The 23,715-nt window shown below is 41.7% G+C and overlaps 1 protein-coding gene across 4 annotated transcripts in view; it reads left to right on the forward strand.

The window, feature by feature from the left end:
* nrxn2b (neurexin 2b) overlaps positions 1-20,263 on the forward strand; it is a 581,101-nt gene extending 560,838 nt beyond the window's left edge. For all 4 annotated transcript variants that reach the window (XM_068307857.1, XM_068307860.1, XM_068307859.1 and 1 more), the window contains 3 exons: positions 2,090-2,415; positions 9,586-9,664; positions 17,289-20,263. In XM_068307857.1, the coding sequence (XP_068163958.1) occupies positions 2,090-2,415; positions 9,586-9,664; positions 17,289-18,178 (1,295 nt within the window). In that variant the 3' untranslated portion in view covers positions 18,179-20,263. The remainder of the gene's footprint in view (positions 1-2,089; positions 2,416-9,585; positions 9,665-17,288) is intronic.
* Positions 20,264-23,715: the final 3,452 nt, after the last annotated feature.

Genomic DNA, 23,715 nt, shown 5'->3' on the forward strand with positions numbered 1-23,715 from the left:
AATGTGTGCCCTCAAATTCACTGCACTCTTTATCACCCTAAACTGGAGAATGGGGGTCGATTGGTCCGCTTGAAATAGGAGACCCTGTGGGCTGTGGTGTGTGTGTACAGTACATGTCCTCCAGTCAAGGACACTGGAAGAGTTACAACAGGGAAGTAAGGTCGGCCCGGATTATTAACGTGCATTACCGAGTGTGATCTCATGTGATGTTTCAAGGTTTCTGCTATGCACACAAGTGTGATTCCTCTGTTTTGCTATCTGATGTCCGTTCATTTCCAGTTTAGCAATCTGTCTGTCCCATCACTCCTCCACAAACATGCAGAGGTGATACAGTGAGATTCAGATATTATGTCAAATGTGCATATGTGAGATTATGTCTCATAATTTTGAAGGTTATATTTGGGCCCCCTCATGATTGCTGGTGATGCTAATGATCTGATAATGGGTTGACACATGCAATGGGCCACAGCTCAGTAGAATAGATTCACTGTCCACCAGTTTGGTGAAAAATAACTTGTAGAAGCACATACACAGTACGGATGGTTTCATGCATCCACACACAAGTGCATGTGCATGTATGAGACATTATCGGTCTGATAGTCCCACCCACAAGGGTGTTACACATGTGTCAGGATGAGTGAACCTATTAAGATAAATCATAATTACAGTAATGAAGCAGCCTCTCACACTCAAATGAAAAACAAATGTGGACCGGTCCTCAGTGTCTCTATGATAGTGTGTGGAGGGCTGTCTTGATATTGCACTGAGAAAACAATAGCAATATTCAGAAGGCATTCAGAGGCTTCATACATCATCATTTAACACAATTACACACAGAAGCCAGCCACAGCAAATGACATGTGCATGAATTGCAAATGTGCAATCATATGCGCTTGAGGGGCGGCTGTGGCCTTTCATACCTGTGTGATGTGTATGCATGCATTCATGAATACAGAACACATACTCCCACCAAGCCGGGAGGGTATCTCATTTCAGACATCCGTAGCATGACATCTCTAGAGAGTTCACATGATGCAAATGCACACATTAGTGGAGTATCCTTTGCACAAACAAACACAGGCCCTCCATCCGTACAGGGATTGATTTATCCATTAAATGAGATGTTTGGCTGCTCTGATAAGTAATCACCTCATCGGTTCTGTTTTGAACCCACATCCTTCAAACAATCCTGCAATAATACTACCTTCCCTCTCCTCGCCATCTGTCCTCATGTACACAAAATTCATAATAGGAGTAAGAGTTTGTATTATTCCATTGGGATGGTGAACCATGATATGAACATCATGTAGAAATAAAAAGTGTAAAGTGTAAATAAAACTAAACTGGCATCAGTTAGAAAATACAAGAAGAAAAGCTACACCTGTACGACAACCTGGTACAGGTTGTCGTACAGGTGCAAGTCCTGGTAACACATTAGTATTGGACACTGGTTAAACTGGCGACCTTATACTGCCTTCATCCATCTATCTGTCCAGATTAATAATAATGACCACAGAGAGGGATGGCCCCTATTGAATTAAACATTTCCTTCCAATGAGGATCACATTTTCTTCTTTTGGATGGCAGAGTCAGGTGAAATTTTCCTATTGGCAGAGTACTTTATCATTGTGCAACTCAGGTGCATCGGAGGTCAATGACACAGACCCAGCATTGTTCCAATATATTCCCTCTCAGGGCAAATGAGATGCATTTCATTGCGCACCTTCAGTCGGGGTCAACCCGTAACTGCCCCTGTAATTTATTTGACTGCCAGGTTCAAGCTGTCTTTCTCAGAAAACGGCACACGCCCAAGCCTATAATGGCTAGAAATGCAGCACACCAAGATCCAATTTCTGAAAAGTGTTTCCCAGGAAATCCCTTGTGATTGAAGCGACCCCTCTATCTCCTGTTCCACAATGTGCCTGTGTATAACTGTTTTGTAAGCGAGCTCACCAAGAGACCATGACTGATTTGTATTCTTTGCCCTATCCCTCTTCTTCTCTCCATCTTTCCATGATTTCTCTTCTCTTGCTTCCACTTCTCTTTCTTTTTCGTCATTTCGTCACCTTCTTTGCCTCGCACCTATCAGGTCGCCAGCTGACCATCTTCAACAGCCAGGCGTTCATAAAAATTGGAGGTGGTGGAGAGAAGGGTCGCCACTTCCAGGGCCAGATCTCAGGCATGTACTACAATGGCCTTCAGGTGCTCAAACTAGCAGCTGAGGGGGACCCTAACGTCCAGAGCCAGGGCAACCTGCGGCTGGTGGGTGACGTGCCCTCGGTGCTCACTACTGACACCACCTCCACCACCCCTCTGGCTGATATGTCCACCACAATCATGGAAACAACCACTACGATGGCCACAACCACCACCCGCAAACAGCGCTCGCCAACAATGAGGGACAGTGTCACACAGGTGAGCAGTCATGAGTCTATAAGCTTGTTTACATGAGAAATACAGCAGTTTGACTGAGGCTGGTATTTAAATCATTGAGCCATGGAGATGTTTTGGTGCCGTGCTTTGTGATGGAACATCACCAGACACTTTTAATTGGCTTTCTAAAGTTCCTCCAAAATTTCAAAGTACTGAAAACAATACTTGAAAGATTAAACAGCATGACCCGCCTTACATGAGTAGGGTTGAATCTCAAATGAAATCACAAGTCAACTCCAAGGTCAAACAGCTGTAACCTCAGCACCATGTTTTATGTGAGCTTCACTTTTTCACCTTCACTAATATTAAGATGTTGACGCACCCCTTGCATACAAAGGAGTCAGGTAGCGCAAATGTGTCTAGCCCTGTCAGACTAATCAACACTGCAATTTTGATTTCCTGTAAGAAGGTACAGCTGGCTAATGCTCAGACTTGGCAGATACTGGAATTGCAATACATCTACAGATCAACAGAGGCTGGCAGAGGAGGAGAAGTTAATGTAAAGGAAATCCTGTGACATCAGCTCAACCACGTAGGGTGCTCCAAATGTCTGTTCATAACTGCTTCGGACGTATGAAATGTTAAGATTTATGGCCTATTCATTCCTTACAAGTGCCAAGGGTTGCCATCACCATCATTGTAAACAGCCATTATCAAACAGTAGGAAAAGGCTGTTGCACACATAGTGCAGGATGTATGATTTGGATTCCCTTAAAAAATACCTAATATGCTTTTGTTTCCACCCTAAATCTCTAAATACAATCTGAATGTTGTGTGAGGGACTTCAATGTGTGATCCAGACCATAGCTGCAAGAGATCTTTCATGTCTGTCCTGGAATCAAATTATGTCAGCTCTCTCTACATTACTGTAATCACTTTGTAGTTTGCTTGAAAGCTCTCCTCTTCAAAAGTTACCCACGTTATACTTTAAACTCCAACCATCCAATAAATTTTCACAATGTCGCAGGAAACACAAACGCGAGGTGCCAATTACTAGCACCTTTATCTTTTTCAGTTGTGTTTATTAGTGCTATTCCTGTCCACAGGAACTTATCTGATATCAGTCAGGGGCCTACACACACTCATCCCTTACAACCCCCATCAGCAGAGTCAGAATATACTTAGAGCAGTTCACTCCTCATCTCAAGTTTAGATTCCATCATTTGAAAGTCTCAGGGTGCAATATGTTGGGGGAGGAATCATCCCCCCCTCTGGTTTTTACATCTAATTACATACGTCTCATCAATCAAAAAGCTTTTGCTGCTGAGGTTTTGATATGTAAAAATGGAAGCATATAGACAAATTTGTGACAAAAAACTCTCTACCACGAGTAATTTGTGAAGCGAATGGTGACTGATGATTGTCGAGCCCTAGAATCTCAGTTTAACCTTTGGAGTGGTAAGAATGTGTTTTTTAGTTCATCCTCACACATTTTTAGCAGCTTAGTCTTTTTTTATTATTATTACTCGTATGTACCCAAATGAACGTGTAACGTTTTAATAGCCCAAAATAGCTTCGGTGAGCATGTGTCTGAAAATGAACAGATATTACCAATGAGTCACTCACCCACATATTTTTTATATTCAATGTGGCAAAATTTTCTTGTGCATACTAAAACATTAACACTTCATTCAGGCGTGTAGTTGGCTATGACAGCCTGATCATTCACACAGATGGTCCCAGTGAGACGGAATATTTATTTTTCTGGAATTTGTTCTTACTTGCAAGGGAGTGTTGATGGCCTGAGACAAAAAGGAGAAAATTGTGCTTGTGTGTGCGTGTGTGGGTGCGTCTGTGTGTGGTAGTTAAATCAAAAGATTAGATTGAGTTTGATCAAATGAAATGTGGCTGGCAGGGTAATCCTGTTGCTTATATACAAGTAGTCCTCAACATACAAACACAATTGGTTCCTGAGAGGCTTCTTCGTAAGTTGAATTGTTCATAAGTTGTCATTTATAAAATTTGAATTTATAATCGCCATTTGAGGTAATTTGAATGCCATAATTGCTCTAAATACTAAAGCACTATTCCCTAAGATTTACCAGAATTTTTTTTTTTTTAAATGCAAAGTCAACACATAATAAAATAAAATACAGGTAATTTTGATTTAAATATTTCTTGGTTATACATTGGTTTGCAAAAATAAATAAAATAAACAGAAAAATAATATTTAAGTTTACTTCCTTTCACTTGAATAAACGTCTGTCCGCCACAAATATTGAACTCTTAAAATTACTAGAAAACTGTCAAAATACATAAAATCATTTTACTATACAATAATAAATTAATAAACATTAAAATAATAAATAAAAATATAGAATCATGTTAAAATACATGCACATATTTCCAAGATCTACTGTAAAGTGTCACTCATGGTCCACGCAATTGTTATGAATTTAGGTTAGTGTACAGTTAGGTTTTGCTCCTTATAATTTAATCCTTGAGGAGGAGAAGAAGAAGAAAACACTTCAAGGAACTCTCGACCAGCTTTTCAATGGCATCCAACAACAGCCACAGTCAGATGTGGATGTTGACGATCTACTGTATGACTCTGTAGCATGTAGCACGTAGCTTACCTTTAGAGGTGTTTTACAGTAGATAAAGTGTACACTGTGTAGTAACTAGCAATTCTGTTAAAATGCTGTTAAATACTGTTAAAATCATTAGAATGATCGAGGTTTATAATTTTATGGATTTCAATCCGTTCAAGATAGTTTACATTCAGTAATGGAGCAGATAAAGCTGTTATTAGAAGGTATTCTTCCCTGACCAATTATTGCCGATCGTCCTTTCCTTTCTGTCAGCATCATTTTCAAATTATCTGCTGTGGACCTGCTTGAGCTAGATGTTTGTCATGTTACATTAAGAACTACATCAATTCTAGACTTTATTTATGTCTGTTCTTTGGGCTGTATCTGTCTCATGTTGTTATCAATTCACAAACAATTGGCTGGCTCAGGTTGTTATGGGGTTTTTTTTTTCCCATACAATCAGTCAGACAGACAAATGGTGATGTAAACCTTACCTCCTTAGCAGACATCATTAGTGATGACACTATCACCTTTAAGACCTGACAGTTATTTCCTCACTTTAATAGACTGTATTAACAGACTGGGTTTAAATATAAGCGAGTCACAGCTCACAGTAATGTCTTCACAGGATTGAGAATACTATGTATCCGTTCACTGCTCTGCGGTCAAATACGTATTGAATTTAAAACATCTGCAATTACCTCAATTTTGGGGGGATTTTGGAAATCTCTGAGCAAATTCAACACAATTGCCTTCCTTAATATTAGTATCAGCAACGTAGAAGAAAGAAAGAAATGTACTTTATTTATCCCATAGGAAATTATTTTTTTCACTCATGGTGTTTTATTAGTATTTTCAGACACGTATATATGTATGTACTGGTCCCTGAAACAACCACACACACACACACACACACACACACACACACACACACACACACACACACACACACACACACACACACACACACACACAGAAGGGGATAACGCTCAGTAGCAAGGCCAAGATAAAACTTCACATTATTAAACCAGTGTGAAGATATATATACGGTACTGATGTAAATACAATTAGGATGATATCTGCAAATATCAAGGGAAATCAACTAATGCTAAATTCCTCTTCTTCTGCAGATCAACCTACAATTGACAGTTTGGTCTTTGCTCACTCACTGGTCTGGCTTCTGCATCAACCATAACCACAAAATGTTGTGTGTGAAATACAAAATTCTCTAGATAGAAATTTTCAAATTTCTTTGCTCTGCTCCCTTTTAACTGAAAATTTGCATACATTACACTGAAACATTGCCTGTGAAATATTGTTTACCCCGAATCATTTCCTGGGGAATCCAATTTGATGGCAGGTTTTAAAAGTAACTTTACAGAAATAGTCAAAATTTCTGTGTATTATTTGTGGATTATTTGCTCATGGAGGCCATGTATTAAACCGTTACCGTTTGCCTATAGTAACATGTAGTTAAAAGAAGTAGGGAATCAACAGAATCTTGTCATATTTATATTCATCTGGGCAGTTAAAATCCCATCCTGTGGATCCATTGGTGAAACTGTGGGATGAAGGAAATAGAGCAATCACACAGGGCAAACTGTGGAGCTCTGTAGAATATCCCAAGCACCTGTCGAGACACAGAGGAAGCAGAAGTCTGAACCACGTGAGGCAAAGCAGGCAAGCAAACGGAAACCCAAATTTCATTTCTCCAGCAGCTCTGAGCAGCCGCCATGCTGCAGCTTTGATCATAGTGGAATAATGCACTTTGATGCTTAGAATAAAAGATTCACCTTTTGATGTGTGTGGTGGGGGTCTGGGTTTGGGTTTTTTTGTACCCCTTTCACCCCTTGGTACTGAGGGTTTCCATGAAACAGTCGGAGTCACTACTTGTCTCGCTCTGACCCAAATTTGATGCCAAGGTGTTACAAAACTGAAATCACAAGCTGCGTTATTACTGTTGCTGTCTTAAGTGGGGAGCACTCCCAGGAATCAGTCTTTGAATTGTGTGGATGGTTCAAAGTTGTCACCTCGTGGATCCAATGTGGTTACTGATGAGAAAACTTCTGACCTCTTCAAACTGGAGTTTGGAGCTCTAGCGGTGGATTGTTGGCCCTCATACCACCGTTTCTGTTTAGTGGCTTCGGCCCCCCTCCTTCTGAGAAAGTGGTTGTGCCCTCTTATGGCACGAGGCACAAAGGAGGTCCTGAGTCTCTCAGTGGAGGAGCTTGGTGACAGCAGTCTGCCACTGAAGGAGCTCCTCTGCTGGGTGAAGGTGGTGTGCAATGGGTGGGTTGTGTTACCCAGGATCGACCTAAACCTGGACATAGTCCTCCTTTCTAGAACAGTCTGTATAGAGTCCAGATCCTGACCGATCACAGAACCAGCCCTCCGGATGAGCCTGTCGAGTCTCTCTGTGTCCCGTTTCCTGGCACCACCACCCCAACACACAATGGCATAGGACAGCACACTGGACACAATGGACTGGTAAAACAGTCTGAGCAGATTAGAGCTGATGTTGAAGGAGGCCAGCCTCCTCAAGAAGTACATCCTACTCTGACCCTTCTTATATACACAGTTCAGGTTGTGCGACCAGTCCAGTCTACTGTCCAGCTGCAGCCCCAGGTACTTATAAGTCCCCACTACCTCCACCTCTTTACCCCCAATGACTACTGGCTGTGGGGAGGGTGGTGCCCGCCAGAAATCCAGCACCATCTCCTTGGTTTTGGAGATGTTTAGCTGAAGCTCATTCCGCTGACACCACCCCACAAAGTCCGTCACCACTCTCCTGTACTCCCTCTCATCACCCTCCCTGATACAGGCCACAATTGCAGTGTCATCAGAGAACTTCTACATGTGGCACATACCCGAGTTATGTTGGAAGTCCGTTGTATAGAGGGTGAAGAGAAGGGGGGAGAGTACCGTTCCCTGCGGGGCCCCTGTGCTGCTGGTCACCACTGATGACAGACAGTTCCCCATACGGACGTACTGGGGTCTGTCTGTTAGATAGTCCGTGATCCAGCTCACGAGATAGGGATCCACAGCCATGGATGACAGTTTCTCCCGCAGGAGCCGGGGCTGGATGGTGTTGAAGGTGCTCGAGAAGTCAAAAAAGAGCACCCTCACTGCGCAGCTCTACTTCATGTGAGGGTTTGGGAAAAGGAAGCAGGCGTTTGAATGGAAAGAACAGGAATGTGTGTGTTTGATGTGGATATTGCTGGAAAACTGAAGCAAGATCATTAGAGCTATTTGATAGAGGCAGAGCTTTTGAATGTCTGCTCCAACTCACACAATGCAATTAATAAATGATTACATTCGGGTCGTGGAGTAGCAGCAGATGAAAGCGCTGCACAGAAGCGTGGCACTTGAATCAATGATACTGATAAAAGCCCTCGGTTTTTGACCGGATGACCCTATGTTGGACAACATGAGAGGCTATAAGTTGCAGTTATTGAAAAGGAGCTGTCATGTCATGAGTCATGCAGAAAGGTCGAAAAATTATGTGAGTTTCATCTTAAAGACACCTTTCTAACTGCCGTCACCATTTAAAAAAAAGTCAGGAACACAAAGCATGAACACAAAGAATCTGAGCCAATGAAACAGCCCATCACCATACTTACACACAATACATCACAACACAGTAAGTTACTTTTTATGACAAGGCAGCTTTTATTGTCAAATTGTGGATAAGACTAAGAAATCCAGTACTGCATAATTATTACACCTCTTCTCGTGTCCATCTCAACCTCATACAATGAAGGTGTTGCATAGAATGATTTGACAAAATATAACCCTGTGCCGGTCACACCTGGGGCAATGCACCACTTCACCCCTCAACGCTTTCAGGAAACTGAGTTTATGTCAGTCTTTAAACAGGAAAAACAACATTTTGTCTCAATGTCAAATAATGAATTCAAGACATCCTATTCTCTCATGTCGTATAAAGTATTTATGGCTTCTGATTCCAAGAAGCCGACTTTATTATCACTAATTAACTGGTTGTGCTCATATATTATTACAGATGTTGTGTTAATCTGACTTTTGTCCTTATTATGCTGTAAAGCACTAAAATACTGATTTATTCAGTGAACCATTTATGGGATAGATGGTCTGTTTTGTTGTTGTCACTGTTTCTGTTTGGGTTTTTGTTTTGTTTTGTTTTGTTTTGTTTTTGGCATGTTTAGTGCAAAAGGATGACAAAATTATTATCAAAAAAGAATTGGTCCTACTTATAGCAGACATTATCAATCATTTGCCAATATTCTCTTAGAGTTTAAGATGTTCGTTTTGTGTTGATCAGACATTTTCAGTTGATGAGTGATTCTAACTTCTATCAGCGGAATAAATAACCAGATTGTGGGTCACACAGATTGTCAACATTTGACGCCCGTCCTTTCGTGTCACTTACTCTTTACCAAACCTAAGTAATGCCTTTCTAACAGTCCCTCATGCATATCATAAGAGGATTCTCTACTTGCAGATTTTTTTAATTTGACTTTGTAACAATGGTTGCTTTGGTCTGGTTTTTTGCTCTGGTTGACAATGTTGTTTTTGTCCTCTACACTGGTGTTAAATGTATTCTCACTCTGTATCTCCTCTGCCTTATGTCTCTGTCTTCCAGAATGCGGATGACCTCTTGGTAGCATCAGCAGAGTGTCCTAGTGATGACGAAGATTTGGAGGAGTGTGAGCCTGGAAACGGTGAGTCAACTCTAGGAGTTCTGTTGTTATAATTCTATCCAAAACTGAAGTGCAGAGTAGGAACATCTGTAGGCACACCTAGGAAGAGATTCAGTCAATCAACAAGCCCTTCCTCCACTTTCAGGTGAATCCCTCTGTATTGTGACTGTGAAAGCCCTCTGTGTGCAGCTGTGATCGGCCACATGTTTACCTGTTTTACTGGTTTTCATAGAAGCAGGAAATCGGAAGCACAGCAGCATGTCAGTTGCTCATCCAAGTGGTCGTGTCTGGCATTTACCAAGCTGTTGCACTGAATGTCCTGTACCAATTGTAACAAGGTAGGACACTTCCATCATGGAAGGGCAGCTTGTTCTGCACAGTGCACAGCCAGTATGCCCAGTGGCTGAGGCCCTGTTAGTGTGAACAGTTGGTCAAGGCATGTTCTGACACCATGACAGGAGGTGAAAGTCAAAGGTCTTGTATTTTACTCCCTTTACTCTACTCTTTCCAACTCTATTGCAACAATAATACTCAAAAACCAACGTAAACCACATGTGAATTAGTGAATCAACTGGCTGCTTTATGGCAAAGCTGTTTATTATTTGTAGAATGAGTATTTTTCATCTTGAATTTAATGGTGGATGATGTACAAAGAGGTTTGATTACATTAATTGTCAAATCCATAATATTTTGATTGGATCAATGAAAAGTGGACATAGTTCATCAAATATACGGCAATGCTGAGCTTTGAAAGGAACTCACAATTCTATCCAAGATTCTATATTCAGCATGTAGCAGGTGATTTATCACAGGGAGATGGTTTTAAAATTTTCATTACAGTTGACTCATGCATCCTGGTTAAAGTTTGCCAAAATCCAATTTTGCCTAAAACCCATCTCTGACCTTAGTGGCAACTGATGTTCCCAAATTATCCGGTAATGTGAAGCATTTACAGACCCAAGATTGAAACTCTTTCCTTCAGTTCCACTTGGTGGATTCTTCCCAGAATTTAACCACCTGTTCTCAACCCACTGCGAGTTTCTGGTACAAGTTTCATACAAATCCGTTTTTGTTTTCATTCATTTAACCACCTTAACATTATATATATCATACTATTGAGGGTTAATCTGTCGTATGATGCATCAGACGTTAGATCTCCTGAGGATTGTTCCTCAGTTAGCAAGAAAAGCTAAATTCATTGCCGCTGCCCATAAAATACTTGGATTTACTGTTTTGTTTTGTTCAGGATTATGGATGAATAGAATATATATTGCATTGTAAATGGTTGCAGATTATAGCAGCCTATATATGTGTCTGTGTGAGGAGAAACAGATCTGAACCTGTGTTGAGAAGCTGAAGGGTAGCATTCTCCTGCGGTTTTCTCGGTAGGTGGTTGGGACCGAAATAGAGACTCAATTCCCTTCTTATCGGAAGGTAAAATGAGAGTTTTTCTGTGGAGGCTATGCCCAGGCTTAATCTCCCATTGGGTAGAGCTCTCTCTGTCTCCCTCTCTCTCTCTCTCCCTCTGCCATGCCCACACAAACATGCACACAGAGGAAGACATGCTCACCTTCCAAGACAGACACTTGTCTCTCTCACTCTGTGGGTGTAAAGTTTTCTCTCTGCCGCCATCTCTCCAGAGAAACAACAAACATCCTCACGCGCATGCACACGCTCCGTATCGCGGCTTCCAGATGCTGCAACAGTTTCAGCGAGGTGAGCCAGCAGGGTCGGATAAGCCTCCGTGGAAACTGTTGACAAGGAGAGAAGAATCAACATCGTCCACAAAACATGTCCCCCTCTCCATCACTGCTTCAAACATACAGGCTTGGAGTCATTCTTTGAGGACCAATGCCCAGTGTTTTCAATCACATTTGAGTGAATGTTATTGACTCGCCTTCAGGGAGGAGAGAAGATTCTAAGCACAGCTGTGGATTTTCTATTAAGCCTAGCATATGAATTCATAGCAATCAATAGGCCTCCTTGCAGCATATACCACCAGTGGTTGCGTGTTACAGATGTGTTTACTTGCAGTGATAGCGGCAACACAAATATAAGGCGTTGCAATTTGTTTTTTTAAACAATGACATTTCCTCCAGGAAGTTTAAGAAAAGCTAAATGAAGACTATCTGACATGGCAGGGCAGGGCAGGACAGCGGTCGTGCTCTTACTAACGTGTTCGGACTGGATGCGGAGCGAAAGGAGCTCAGGAAGCGGAAAGAAGAAAGGCCTGAGTTAAAGATGAGTGTGAAAGAGCTAACTGACCCTCATTGAGATTAGTGTCACGTTCCTCTGCGCTCAAAGCAGAGTATAGAAATGGGGAGAGGAAGGAGGGTGAGGAGGAGGCAGAGGAGGAGGAGGATGCACGACTGAGAGTGAGCAGGGTGAAATGCCTTCCTTTCCCAACAGACTAATTAAACTTTGACTTTGTTAGGGAGTCTTAATTACATCACCCAATTAGAGGCTGGGTCTGGATCCTCCCGTGTTGGTAATGAGCCTCTGTCAGAAGAGTGAGAAGACCTCGACAAAGGAGAACTGGATTACAAAGACAAAGCATGTATGGTAGGATGGAGAGAAACCTTGCGTGCAAACGCAGAAGAGGACTCTAAATAAAGATTTTTGTGTATTTTTATAAAGACTCGTGAAACACACATGCAAGAAAAGTCTCTACCTTCCCTTCCCCTTCTTGTCACAGCTACCCTTCTACCCCAGGATGCTGTTGGGGCTACGTGTCGCTCTGTTGGTGGAGCCTCTCAATAGATCATCAGATTATGGAGACTATTGGTAAATGTTCTTTATGAATCCAGACTCAGAGCTTTCCAGTGATCCAACCCTTCCTGGTTGATTGATTTTGTCCGTCAGTTATTTATTTAATGCACTGTTTCCACAGTTTAGTTGTTTGCCGATATAGACTTGAACTGGAATCGTCTGCATGATTTTAAATGATGATTGATCGATTAGCTTTGGTTGGATTAGGTTGAATTACCAATTGGCTCCACGTTCTTCCTATCTAAACATTTCCCTTAAAAAATGTGACGAGATATTTAAATAGCACAGGTTATGTGAGATGGTTATATTTAAACAGTAACTGTCATTCCTATGAGACTGAAAATAAAGAGCCTTTATATTTATTTGTGTGAAAAGGGAACAAATTAGAAAATTTAAAATCATTAAAAGATAAAAGTTACAATAAGACAGACAGTAAAACAATTAAAAACAACAATATAAATAGTCAAACTGAGCAAAAATTGAATAAAAGTGTATAAATAATGTATTTAAATTAGAGCACTGGAAAATGCATATCATTCTCAATTAACAATTCAAGAATCAATTTAAATCTAATTTCTTAGTATATTGTCTTGACACGTGTCCACGTGTTTCAAGACATGTTTGGCTCAATGTGCTATAATTTGCACACATCAAACAGCCGTGGTTGGCTTGTTGGTTGGTTGGTTGGTTGGTTGGTAGGTTGGTTGGTTGGTTGGTTGGTTGGTTTGATTTCTTCAGGCAAAGGTTTTATGTTGACCTTTATTTTTCATGTTATATATGTATTAAGAGCCAGTAGAATTTCCTATTTGATTTAACAGATACGCTTGAATTATGAATCTTGCAGTGGAAAAGAGATGTGAAGCAGATAAAGTGCAGCACAGGAGAAAAACAACATCTATAGACTGGGAATTGGGCCAACAGCTAAAGCATGAAAGTGGAGTTTGATATTCTCTGTGCGTAGCTGAGATTTATGCCATAGTGAGGTGGGAACATCATACCGGCCAGAAAAACAAATCCAGTCAGCTTCGTGGAGGTGATCCAGGTGCCGATGAACTGCAGGGAGGTGACTTTGACTGCAGCCAATATGTGATTCACTGAGACAGAGCATCATCCCCTCGTGTCAACATAAATCACTTTTGCAGCCAAACGATGCAGCAGTTGTAAACAGTTAATGCAGTTCTGTGTATGAAGAAACAAGCTTGTTTTTCCTGTCACACAGTCTATCTGGCCATAATTGTTCCAAAAATGCAAGTATAGAAAAATAAATTATACAATCACACACTATTGTATTTCCCATCTGCAGCCTAATCAAAGATGAATTATAGTAAACTCAAACCCCAAGCAGGCTGATTTGTTGAAATATTCCAAATAAATGCGAAGTGTGGGGATGAAGTAACAATGTTTGGTAGGAAGCTGACAGGATCCATCTGCCCTCCTTACATTCTAAGTAAATAGAGGATGACTCATATGGGTAACGATGTGGTGCTTTGTGCAGGTAAACATCAAGAAGAAAAGTCATCAACAGCAGTCAAACTAAATTAGTCAGGCCAAATATTTTAAGTGTCTCTCGCCTTAATGAATCATTGATGGTGTTACAATGTTAAACAAGAGATGCCCACACTGGATTCAAGCTTTCCTTTTCCTTGTCAGTACTCGTAGAAGTCAGTCCTGGTCTTGGTTGAAGGACTGCTGACTCAAATATAGAGAGAGTCAATCCACAGAGAGGGGCCCCAGAATGATGAAGACCCTCCTGCAGGATAAGAAAAAAATTGTATGTCTCAGAGTTTCATATCAGCATGTGGTTCTTGGCAGCTTTCAGCAGGAGAGTACATCTCAAGACAAATGGAGTAATTTCTCTCGTCCAGTCGCCCGCCTATCTGTGTTAACTCGACAATCACAGCTGCATACAGAGAGTGCAGTCATGGAGAAGGGGGACAAGCCAATTGAAGTTGTTGATTGGTTCAGAATATATGTGAGGCAGGTGGGGGTCACACAACAGGAAATGAAAATATTGGTCACTTGATAGCTGCCTCCTTTACTGAATTGTGGCTCACTCTGTGCATGAGGGCTGAGAGTCGTTATTTGTCTGGTAGCCACTGCCTGCCAGGATTATGGAATGATGATAATCTGCCTCCAGGCGTTGGCTGCAGAGCACAGCAGAGTGATATGAGGCATTTGCTGGAACACAGTGATAATGCATTTAAAATGCTTCACAGTTAAATTCACAAACCCACTTAATGCATAGTGCACTATATCAACAGTCATAAAGCATTATCGAAGTGACTTCTGATGTCTAATAGATTCTCTTGACTGGTAATAAAGTATACTGAATCTTGAATCATTATAACTACTTATACACAACCAGCTGCAGTGATGAGTCCCAGTATACTGTAACTGTTCATACAGCGCCATTAGTCATTGTTTAATGTGGCAAGTAAAGTTAGGCACATATTGATGCAGTATAACACATGTTTCATGTTGTTTAATGGTTAGTGTACACCGCATCATATCATACATGTGCTATTATTATTCTACTGTGAGTTAAAGTGTGGATCCCTAGTCATGATATATTATCAGCTTTGTCAGTGTACTTTGTAAGCAGTCAAGAGAATTCATGAGACACTTAGAATTCACAAGTATTCACCTTTATGACTGTGTGAACTGCATCTGATTATATGAGTTTATGAATTTCATTATGAAGCATTATAATGCATTACAATTCACTATGAATGCACTCTTCTTCAAAAGGTGCCACCAACAATCTTTTACTGTAATGCCTATATTTGCATTTTTTCTAAACTCATATGAATACATATAGTAAAGTAAAGTTGATCCTTTGGTTTACCATGAGAGGACTGTCAGTTTGCCAAAGCAATCTTCTGTATATGGGGCATGCAGTGAGGGGCGGTACCTCCTCGGACTACAAGGCGAGCAGAAGGTATAGAGCTTGAAATTGCACTCCCTACATCTCTACCACACACACAGATGGCAATGTAAAGATAGCGGCGCTACCATCTCGTCCATCAGCCTCGCTAGCAACTGGATCTTGGAGGAACTATCCGTCAGGCCCTGAAAATGCTTTTACTGAAATAACTTGTCAAAGTCACAAGTGTTGGAGAAAAACAGCAAGCTAAACTTACAAAATCGTACATGGTACGGCTGTTCTTAGCCCTCAGTAGTGCCATCAAACTCTGCTGTCCTCTCAGCTTGAAGGTGAAACGCAGCCCTCAAACACAGAAAAAAGAAAATACAATGAAGAGAAACAACTTTAACATTGCCATGGAAACAAAGCTTTCCAACATAACAGAATGGGTGGAAAATCACTAAGTAACTTCTCTTACAGCTGTCATATTCTTCTTGTTTCTCTTAAGTGTGTTCTAATGTGATGTGTGTTTAGTAGCTTTGTTAACTAAATGCATCGCCTTTTGAGAATAAAAATGTATGGATGTATAACAGATAAGGTTTGGGGCTATGGAAGACCAAGTTGGAGTTGTTCCAATCCCACGACCCCTCCTTACACCCCCTTTATCATATCTGAAGTGCCTGGTTCTACCCTTCCCCCCTATGATTCACCTCATCAAATGAACCAAGAGTCCGAGTCATGATTTTATGCTGATGATATTGGATTTTATTTGGTTATGTTTTGCTCTTGCCTTCCCTTTTCTCTCCCCTAAAGATGTTCCATAATCTAATCCCCACTGCCATGATATCAAATGTTTTCTCTACTGTGACTCACACACATGCCACACTTTTATGACATAATATGTAGTGTATAAACAAACTGTTAATGATATTCTTCCATGCTCTGTTAACAAACTCCCAATTTGTTTAACTCCAGCTGGGCCTCCAGTCTGTGGTAGACTGATTCCTCCTTAATTATTACATTTTTACCAATGCTATTGCTATGCATTCAAATCATTTCATGGTGGGCTAAAATCAGATTGCATAACCAAAACTGTTGCTTTAAGTGTTCTCTTGTGTTTGGTGAATTTTTCAGAGGAACATAATTGTCCTATGTTTATGTGTGCTCTTTGGGAGGGAAGTGGGCATCAGAGACTCTTGGGGAAAGGCAGCAGCAGTTTAACACTGTCTCTCAGTCTGCTGTAATGTGCACTCAGGAGTTCAGGTTAGAAATTATGGCCATTAGTTTCCTGTGGCTCCTGAAGGTTTGCATAAAGCATATCAAAATGGCCATAATAACCTCTATGCCCAGTGGGGAGGGAGGGTTGAAGCATTTTTTCTTCTGGGAAAAAAAATGAATAATTCAACAAAATATTTATTAACATTATGAATATTTTTAAAGATAAGAAAAAAGATGGGAGGAGGTAAAAGAAGGTGGGGGGGGTTGTTTTTCACTATCCGAGAACAATCTTACACAGCTTTCTTTTGTAATTTTTTTTTTCATGCAAAAATCATGCGGCCAATTTGTTGATGTAAGTGACCTGAACCTCGTGGTTTGATATCTTATTAAAGCAATCAGAGCAGATACTTCTGAGCATTAGCTTAGGTCAGACTAGTCTTAGGATAGACTTAGCTGTGTTGTACAATAGATATCTAGCTGTTCAGTGTAATTTGTAGTCTGAGTTTATCTTGTCTTACTGATAGAACATGTTGGTTTATGCAGCATAGGGTGTTAAGCCAGAACAGGTTAGAGTACTTTCTTACATGTTATATTGTATATGAGCTCAGAAATAGTCAGTATATTAACCTGTACATAGAACAGACTAACTAAACTTGTATAACTAACCTCATGTTAAGCTTTAGTCCTGTTCTAATACTGGTGATGAGTTTTTAATTGTTTTTTTCTGCTGATCTGGAGGCGGTGTCACTCAGGTCCTCTCTAACACTCCTCTCTGTTGTCTCTTTCTTGTCCTAGGAGGTGAATTAGTGTTGCCCATAATAACTGTGGACTCCCTAGAACCCCCATCCATCGCCACCCACTACCCAGTAATTCCCCCACCCCCCACCACCTACCGCCCTTTCCTCACTCTGCTCGAAACCACCAAAGACTCCCTCCCCTTGCCCAACGGCCGGCCCCCCTGCCCCTTGGACCAGGAGGACTGCGAGGAGACCATTGAAGTGTCGGCGTACGGCTCGGGGGAGATGACAGAGTCGGATGACGAGGACTATTATAAAAATTCCCCACTGGTCACCGACAGGACTGTCCTCCCTCCTCCCCCGGATGCCGAGGGCGGGGTCCAGAACCCTCGAGATCGACATTTCTCCCGCAACCCTAACTCCCACCGCCCACCTCTGTCCTCTACCCCGACAGCAAACCCCGACCACCTTGGGCCGCGCAAAAAGCCGGCCGCTGGCGGCAGCAGTAGTAGCAACAAAATCCCCGCTGGGAAAATGAACACGCGTGACCAGGTGCTGCTGCCGCCAGCACACCCCTCATCAGACCCAGGCCACCATAGAGTCCCAGGAATAACCTACCCCCCAAATTTTCCCCATGTTCCCACTCCAGACCCCACATCTCCTGAGAGAGGGCTCCCAGGGGCCGTGGAGGTGCAGCAGTCCAGCAGCACCACAGGGATGGTGGTGGGCATCGTGGCAGCTGCAGCCCTCTGCATCTTGATCCTGCTCTACGCCATGTACAAGTACCGCAACCGTGACGAGGGCTCCTACCAGGTAGACCAGAGCCGCAACTACATTAGTAACTCAGCCACGCAGAGCAACGGAGCCCTTGTGAAGGAGAAACAGCCCAGCACTGCCAAGACAGTCACCAAGAACAAGAAGAACAAAGACAAAGAGTACTACGTCTGAGGGCACGTCGCCATGACGCACAGAGACAGACAGCAGATGCACTTAGAGAAGGATTGAGAGAGAGATAGAGAGAGAGAGAGAGAGCGCAGTGAATGGAAAATGGCAATCATCACATACAAGGCAATTCATTTAAAACCCAGTATTGTCAGCCAGTCATGCATGATACCAACTCTAGTTTAATCAGATGGAGGATGCAAACTCAGATGGCAAGGTGACATCAGGGTTCTGTCCACACGTATTAGCTTTGGATTGATTAATTTGACATCTTATGTAATGTTAACCATGGTGTGGATTTAGGGAAAGGCTATTAGACGTCAGATCTCAACACATACTGTGCCAACAGCTGGGTACCAGCCGTGCTGATAAAATAGTGAATAACGGAATAGCACGTGACAGGTTATTTGATATCTTGAGTACTGTAAGAAAGCACCATCGTCAGTATTTGTGTCAGGGTCTGTACTTCATTCTGAGGCGAGCATGTGGTGTAGCAGCCACTTTAAAAAGTATCAACATATTTTACAACTAGGCTTGAATTAGCAACTTGACATTCTGTAAAATCAATATACTGCCAACCTGCAGAATCACTGTGTCATATCCTCTGTGAGTGTTTGTTATACCTGATCTCCTGTCAGTTCTCTCTCTCTCTCTTTTTAATCTCCTTGTCGACTGGTGCTCTGAAGCTGATACAACGTAAACTCTGCCGTGTTTCAAGCATGTAGTATTCATTTACGAAAAAGAGACAAAAACATTTCTTTCCTGTGGAGTTCAAAAAAGAAAAAATATGACGATTATTGATGATCATAACGTTAAACGTAGCAACTATGTGAGATACCACCGCTCCAACCTAATGGATGCTAACTTGTACGTTTAGCTGCCAAAATCTTGTCGAGGCCAAAATCTCGTTGGTCGTCCTTTGTTCCAACAGATGTGTCATGTGTGTCTGGGGCTCCGAAGTGCCCCTAGTGGGCCAGCAGGGAAACTGCATCATGTCCTTACTAATAATCAAAAAACAGAATAAACCTCCAGCAAACAAGATGAACTCTGCGCTATAAAATTATAAATACATGTATAGACGTTACAGAAATTTATGGACCTAAAGCGTGAGCGGAAAAGAAAGATGATAAAGCACAGGAAGGATTTTAACATAAGAACAGTTTCATTGCCCAAATCACCGGCCCCAGAAACCCACCCTTGTCATGAACAGTATGGCTAATCAACGCCTGCAAGACTTGTCACTTTGGTTTGCTCTTTTTTAATTCTTTGGAGAAACAAGAGACATTTTAGGGAAAATCTGAATTCATTCTTGCTGGAGTTCCAGGGTGGAGAGAGATACCTTGCAGCTGGAAAAAAGCAGCTGTGTCTTTTATTCCCTTGAGCCTGACTGGACTGATGGCAGCCAATGGGCAATGCAAACTCTATGGGAAGAGCACACAAGTTAAGAGGTGAACGGCTGTTCCCTGGAAGATGTACAACAGAACACTAGTATTCCAATTTTTCTCAACTCTATTAAAAAAGACAACTGTACCATGAAAAGAAAAAAAATCCTGAAAAAAGTTTGTGAAATGTCTAAATATTTGACCCTCATCCCATTACTAAGAGAAATGTGTTTCCCCTACTATCATTCCTGTTGGGAAAAAATGACTATGATTCTGGGAAACGGAAATTTTTCTGTATTTTCTTTTGGTAACTGAGAAAATGTGATTTGGGTTATGAACATGAAACCACTCATGCTCCTTTTATTTCATTCTCAGTCTATTTTCTGTCCTGCATCAGTTCCTTTTTCCTCTTTATTGCAGATTTTGTGTCCCCATACCGCTGGAGAAAGCAGGCTCTATCCACCTCCAGTTTTAGTTTTTGTTTATCTATTTTGGTCTAAATGGCTGGAGACAAGGTGGCAGTCATTTCATTTGACAGGCTCTATTGATTCACCCTCCTGTTTCTCTGGTTTTTGTCTTTCTCCATTATGAGCATACTCCTCCCAGTATCTACCTGTTCTTTCTAAATGTTATTGTAAAGTGTTCCAGTGAGATGACTCTAAATATGTGTACATTAACAGAGGGAATACACTTGGTTATATACTTCTTACACCCTGTGTTGTGTGATCTCTTCATTATCTAAATCTTTCAGGCTAGTTCGAATTTACCCAAAAAGCATCGATAAGAAGCTTCGCTAAACATCCAGAAATCATCTGGTAAGCATGTTCTTTGTTAGGCTGTCACTTTTATCACATAGCTTTCTGATCATTTTGTGAATTGGGTTCATTGATTAGATCAACAGAAAAAGGATTAAATTGTTATTATTTGCTAATGATCATGACAGGCCTCATCATATCCATCTTTAAGGATGCTGCAACACCACATTTCACAAAAGTACAAGTACACTTGAGTATTTATTGGTACAGACTAATGATAGAAGTACTCAAATATATTATGCTATAGGATAGCATCGTGCGTGCTGCGTCTTCTAGCATGTAGTGTGTAATAGGTCAAAGTAAACAGATGTGATTGTTGTACACTGATGACACTTTGGGTCACTATTGGGTCACTATTACCTTCAAATAGTTCACTATGGCCAAATGAAGCAGTCAGAAATGCTGTAACACAGCGGATGCATTGCATCACTGTGTTGTGCAGTTTTGTTCTTTGGTGTTTGTGATACAGTGACCTCTGATACACTAACATGAGAAATAACAATATACCGTGTTAGCATTGCTGTAAAACATTTTCTTCCACCCCTGCAGGCGATTGAGCCTTTAGCATACCGTTAGAATTAGCTCGTCGCAAAGTGCTTCAGGTGAAAAATCAAAAAATTTTATGCTCCTTTGCCTTCATGCTCAACTGACAGAAGTTAATGTTGTGTTGATGTAAAGTAGTATCAGTACAGCCGTATCATTTTATGAGTACGAGTACACAAGACCTTTATTGAATGTGACACTACACTTTCCTGAGAGTCATTGTTCCAAGTTTACTCCAGTATCGAAAAAATACAATGACTGTCCTGGTGTTACGTGGAAACAGACATAGAGCTTATGTCAGTGAATTTACTGTATAAGATCACTGACACCAGCAGGGGTATAGATCAGCCTTGAGATGGCACCTGTGGAGCAGATATGGATTCGCTTTACTGCTGCACAACACTCAGTATTGATGAGCTGCAGTCGATTCCAACAAGAAAAACAGTCAAACAGCAAACTTGGCTGTGGAAGCTTCCTGTTTATTTGCTCAATACGTTAATCAAGCTGCATCATACAGTTATGCTGCATTTAACTGTGGTTTAGTTTTCCAACCCACTGAAGTTGTTTCTCTGTACATACATACATACATTTTCTGCCGCTGTATCCGCTGTAGCAGGTCACGGGGAGCTGGAGCCTATCCCAGCTGGCATAGGGCGTGAGGCGGGGAACACTCCGGGCACGACGCCACTGCGCCGCAGAGCCTGTACATACACTGCCCGGCCAAAAAAAAAAGTCACCGTTTGGGTTTCAATAAGCAAATTGCAGTGTTATGATCAGGGGTTGCTTCAGTTGGTCAAATCAAGGTTCAGCAATATTATTCAGCAAAAAAAATTAAGTCAGTTGAGTATCTGAATGTACTGAATGACCAGGTAATCCCATAAATTGATTTTTTCTCCCGGATGGCATGATCATATTCCAGGACAACAATGCCAAACAATTGTGAAAGAGTGGTCCAGGGAGCGTGAGGAATCATTTTGACACATCAATTGGCCCCCACAGTCCTGAGCTTAACCCCATTCGAAGTCTACGGGATGTGCTGGAGAAGACCTTGCAGAGTGGTTTGACTCCTATCGTTAATGCAAGAACTCGGCCAAAAATTAATGCAATTCTGGACAGAAATAAATGCTGTGATGTTGTAGGAGGTTTTTGAAACAATGCCGCAGCAAATGCGCATCACAATCAAAGCTACAGGTAGTACCACGAAATATTAGAGTGTGAGACTCTTTTTTATGGTGTGTACATTAGCATACATATATGCTAACACACACGCACACACACACACCCGAGCCTGGATAAATATAGAGGGTTGTGTCAGGAAGGGCATCTGATGTAAAACTTTTGCCAAGTCAAACATGCGAATCAAATCTATGACTTCCATACAGGATTAGTCAAGGCCCAGGTTAACAATAACTACCATCGATGCTGTTCACTTACAGGGTGCCGGTGGAAATTGGACTACTGTTGGTCGAAGAAGGGGAGGAGGAAAAAGTGTTAATGAGAAGAGAGAGAAGAGGAACACCAAGAGTATAGGACTACGAGTAGGGACCTTGAATGTTGGAACTATGACAGGAAAGGGTAGAGAGTTGGTTGACATGACGCAGAGTAGAAAGGTAGACATACTGTGTGCCCAGGAGACCAGGTGGAAAGGTAGCAAGGCTAGAAGTTTAGGAGCAGGGTTCAAGTTGTTCTATCATGGTGTAGATAGGAAGAGAAATGGAGTAGGAGTTATCTTGAAGGAGGAGTTTGTTAGGAATGTCCTGGAGGTAAAAAGAGTGTCAGATAGAGTTATGAGTCTGAAGCTAGAGATAGAAGGTGTGATGTTCAATGTTGTTAGTGGGTATGCTCCACTGGTAGGATGTAAACTGGAGGAGAAGGAGATATTCTGATCGGACTTTGATGATGTGATGCAGAGCATACCTAGAAGTGAGAGAGTTGTCAGTTTGTGCAGACTTCAGTGGTATTGTTGGTGCAGGAAACAGAGGTGATGAGGAGGTGATGGGAAGGTTTGGTATCCAGGAGAGGAATGCAGAAAGACAGATGGCAGTTGACTTTGCAAAAAGGATGGAAATGGCTGTAGTTAATAGTTTCTTCCAGTAGAGTCAGGAACATAGGGGGACCTATAAGAGTGGAGGTAGGGGCAAACAGGTAGACTACATCTTGTGTAGAAGATGTAATCTGAAGGAGATCAGTGACTGCAAAGCAGTGGTAGGCGGGAGTGTAGCCAAACAGCATAGGATGGTGGTGTGTAGGATGACTCTGGTGGTGAGGAAGATAAAGAGGGCAAAGGCAGAGCAGAGGAAAAAATGGTGGAAGAGTGTTGCATTACTTTTAGGAATGAGTTAAGACAGGCTCTGGGTGGTCAGGAGGTGCTTCCAGATGACTGGACAACTACAGCTAATGTGATCAGGGAGACAGGTAGAAGAGTACTTAGCGTGTCATCTGGAAGGAAAGTAGATAAGGTGGAATGAGGAGGTACAGGAGTGTATACAGAGAAAGAGGTTACCTAGGAAGAAGTGGGACACTGAGAGGTCTGAGGAGAGTAGACATGAGTACAGAGAGATGCAGCGTAAGGTGAAAAAGAGGTAGGAAAGGCCAAACAAGGGGCTTATGAAGACTTGTATGCTAGGTTGGACTGTAAGGAAGGAGAGACTGATCTATACAGGTTGGCAAGACAGAGAGACAGCGATGGGAAGGACGTGCAGTCGGTCAGGGTGATTAAGGATAGGGATGGAAGTCTATTGACAGGTTCCAGTAGTTTCGTGGGAGGATGGAAAGAGTACTTTGAAGAGTTGATGAACGTGGA

Source organism: Antennarius striatus, chromosome 23, assembly GCF_040054535.1.
Source record: "Antennarius striatus isolate MH-2024 chromosome 23, ASM4005453v1, whole genome shotgun sequence".
In the NCBI taxonomy this organism is placed as follows: Eukaryota; Metazoa; Chordata; class Actinopteri; order Lophiiformes; family Antennariidae; genus Antennarius; species Antennarius striatus.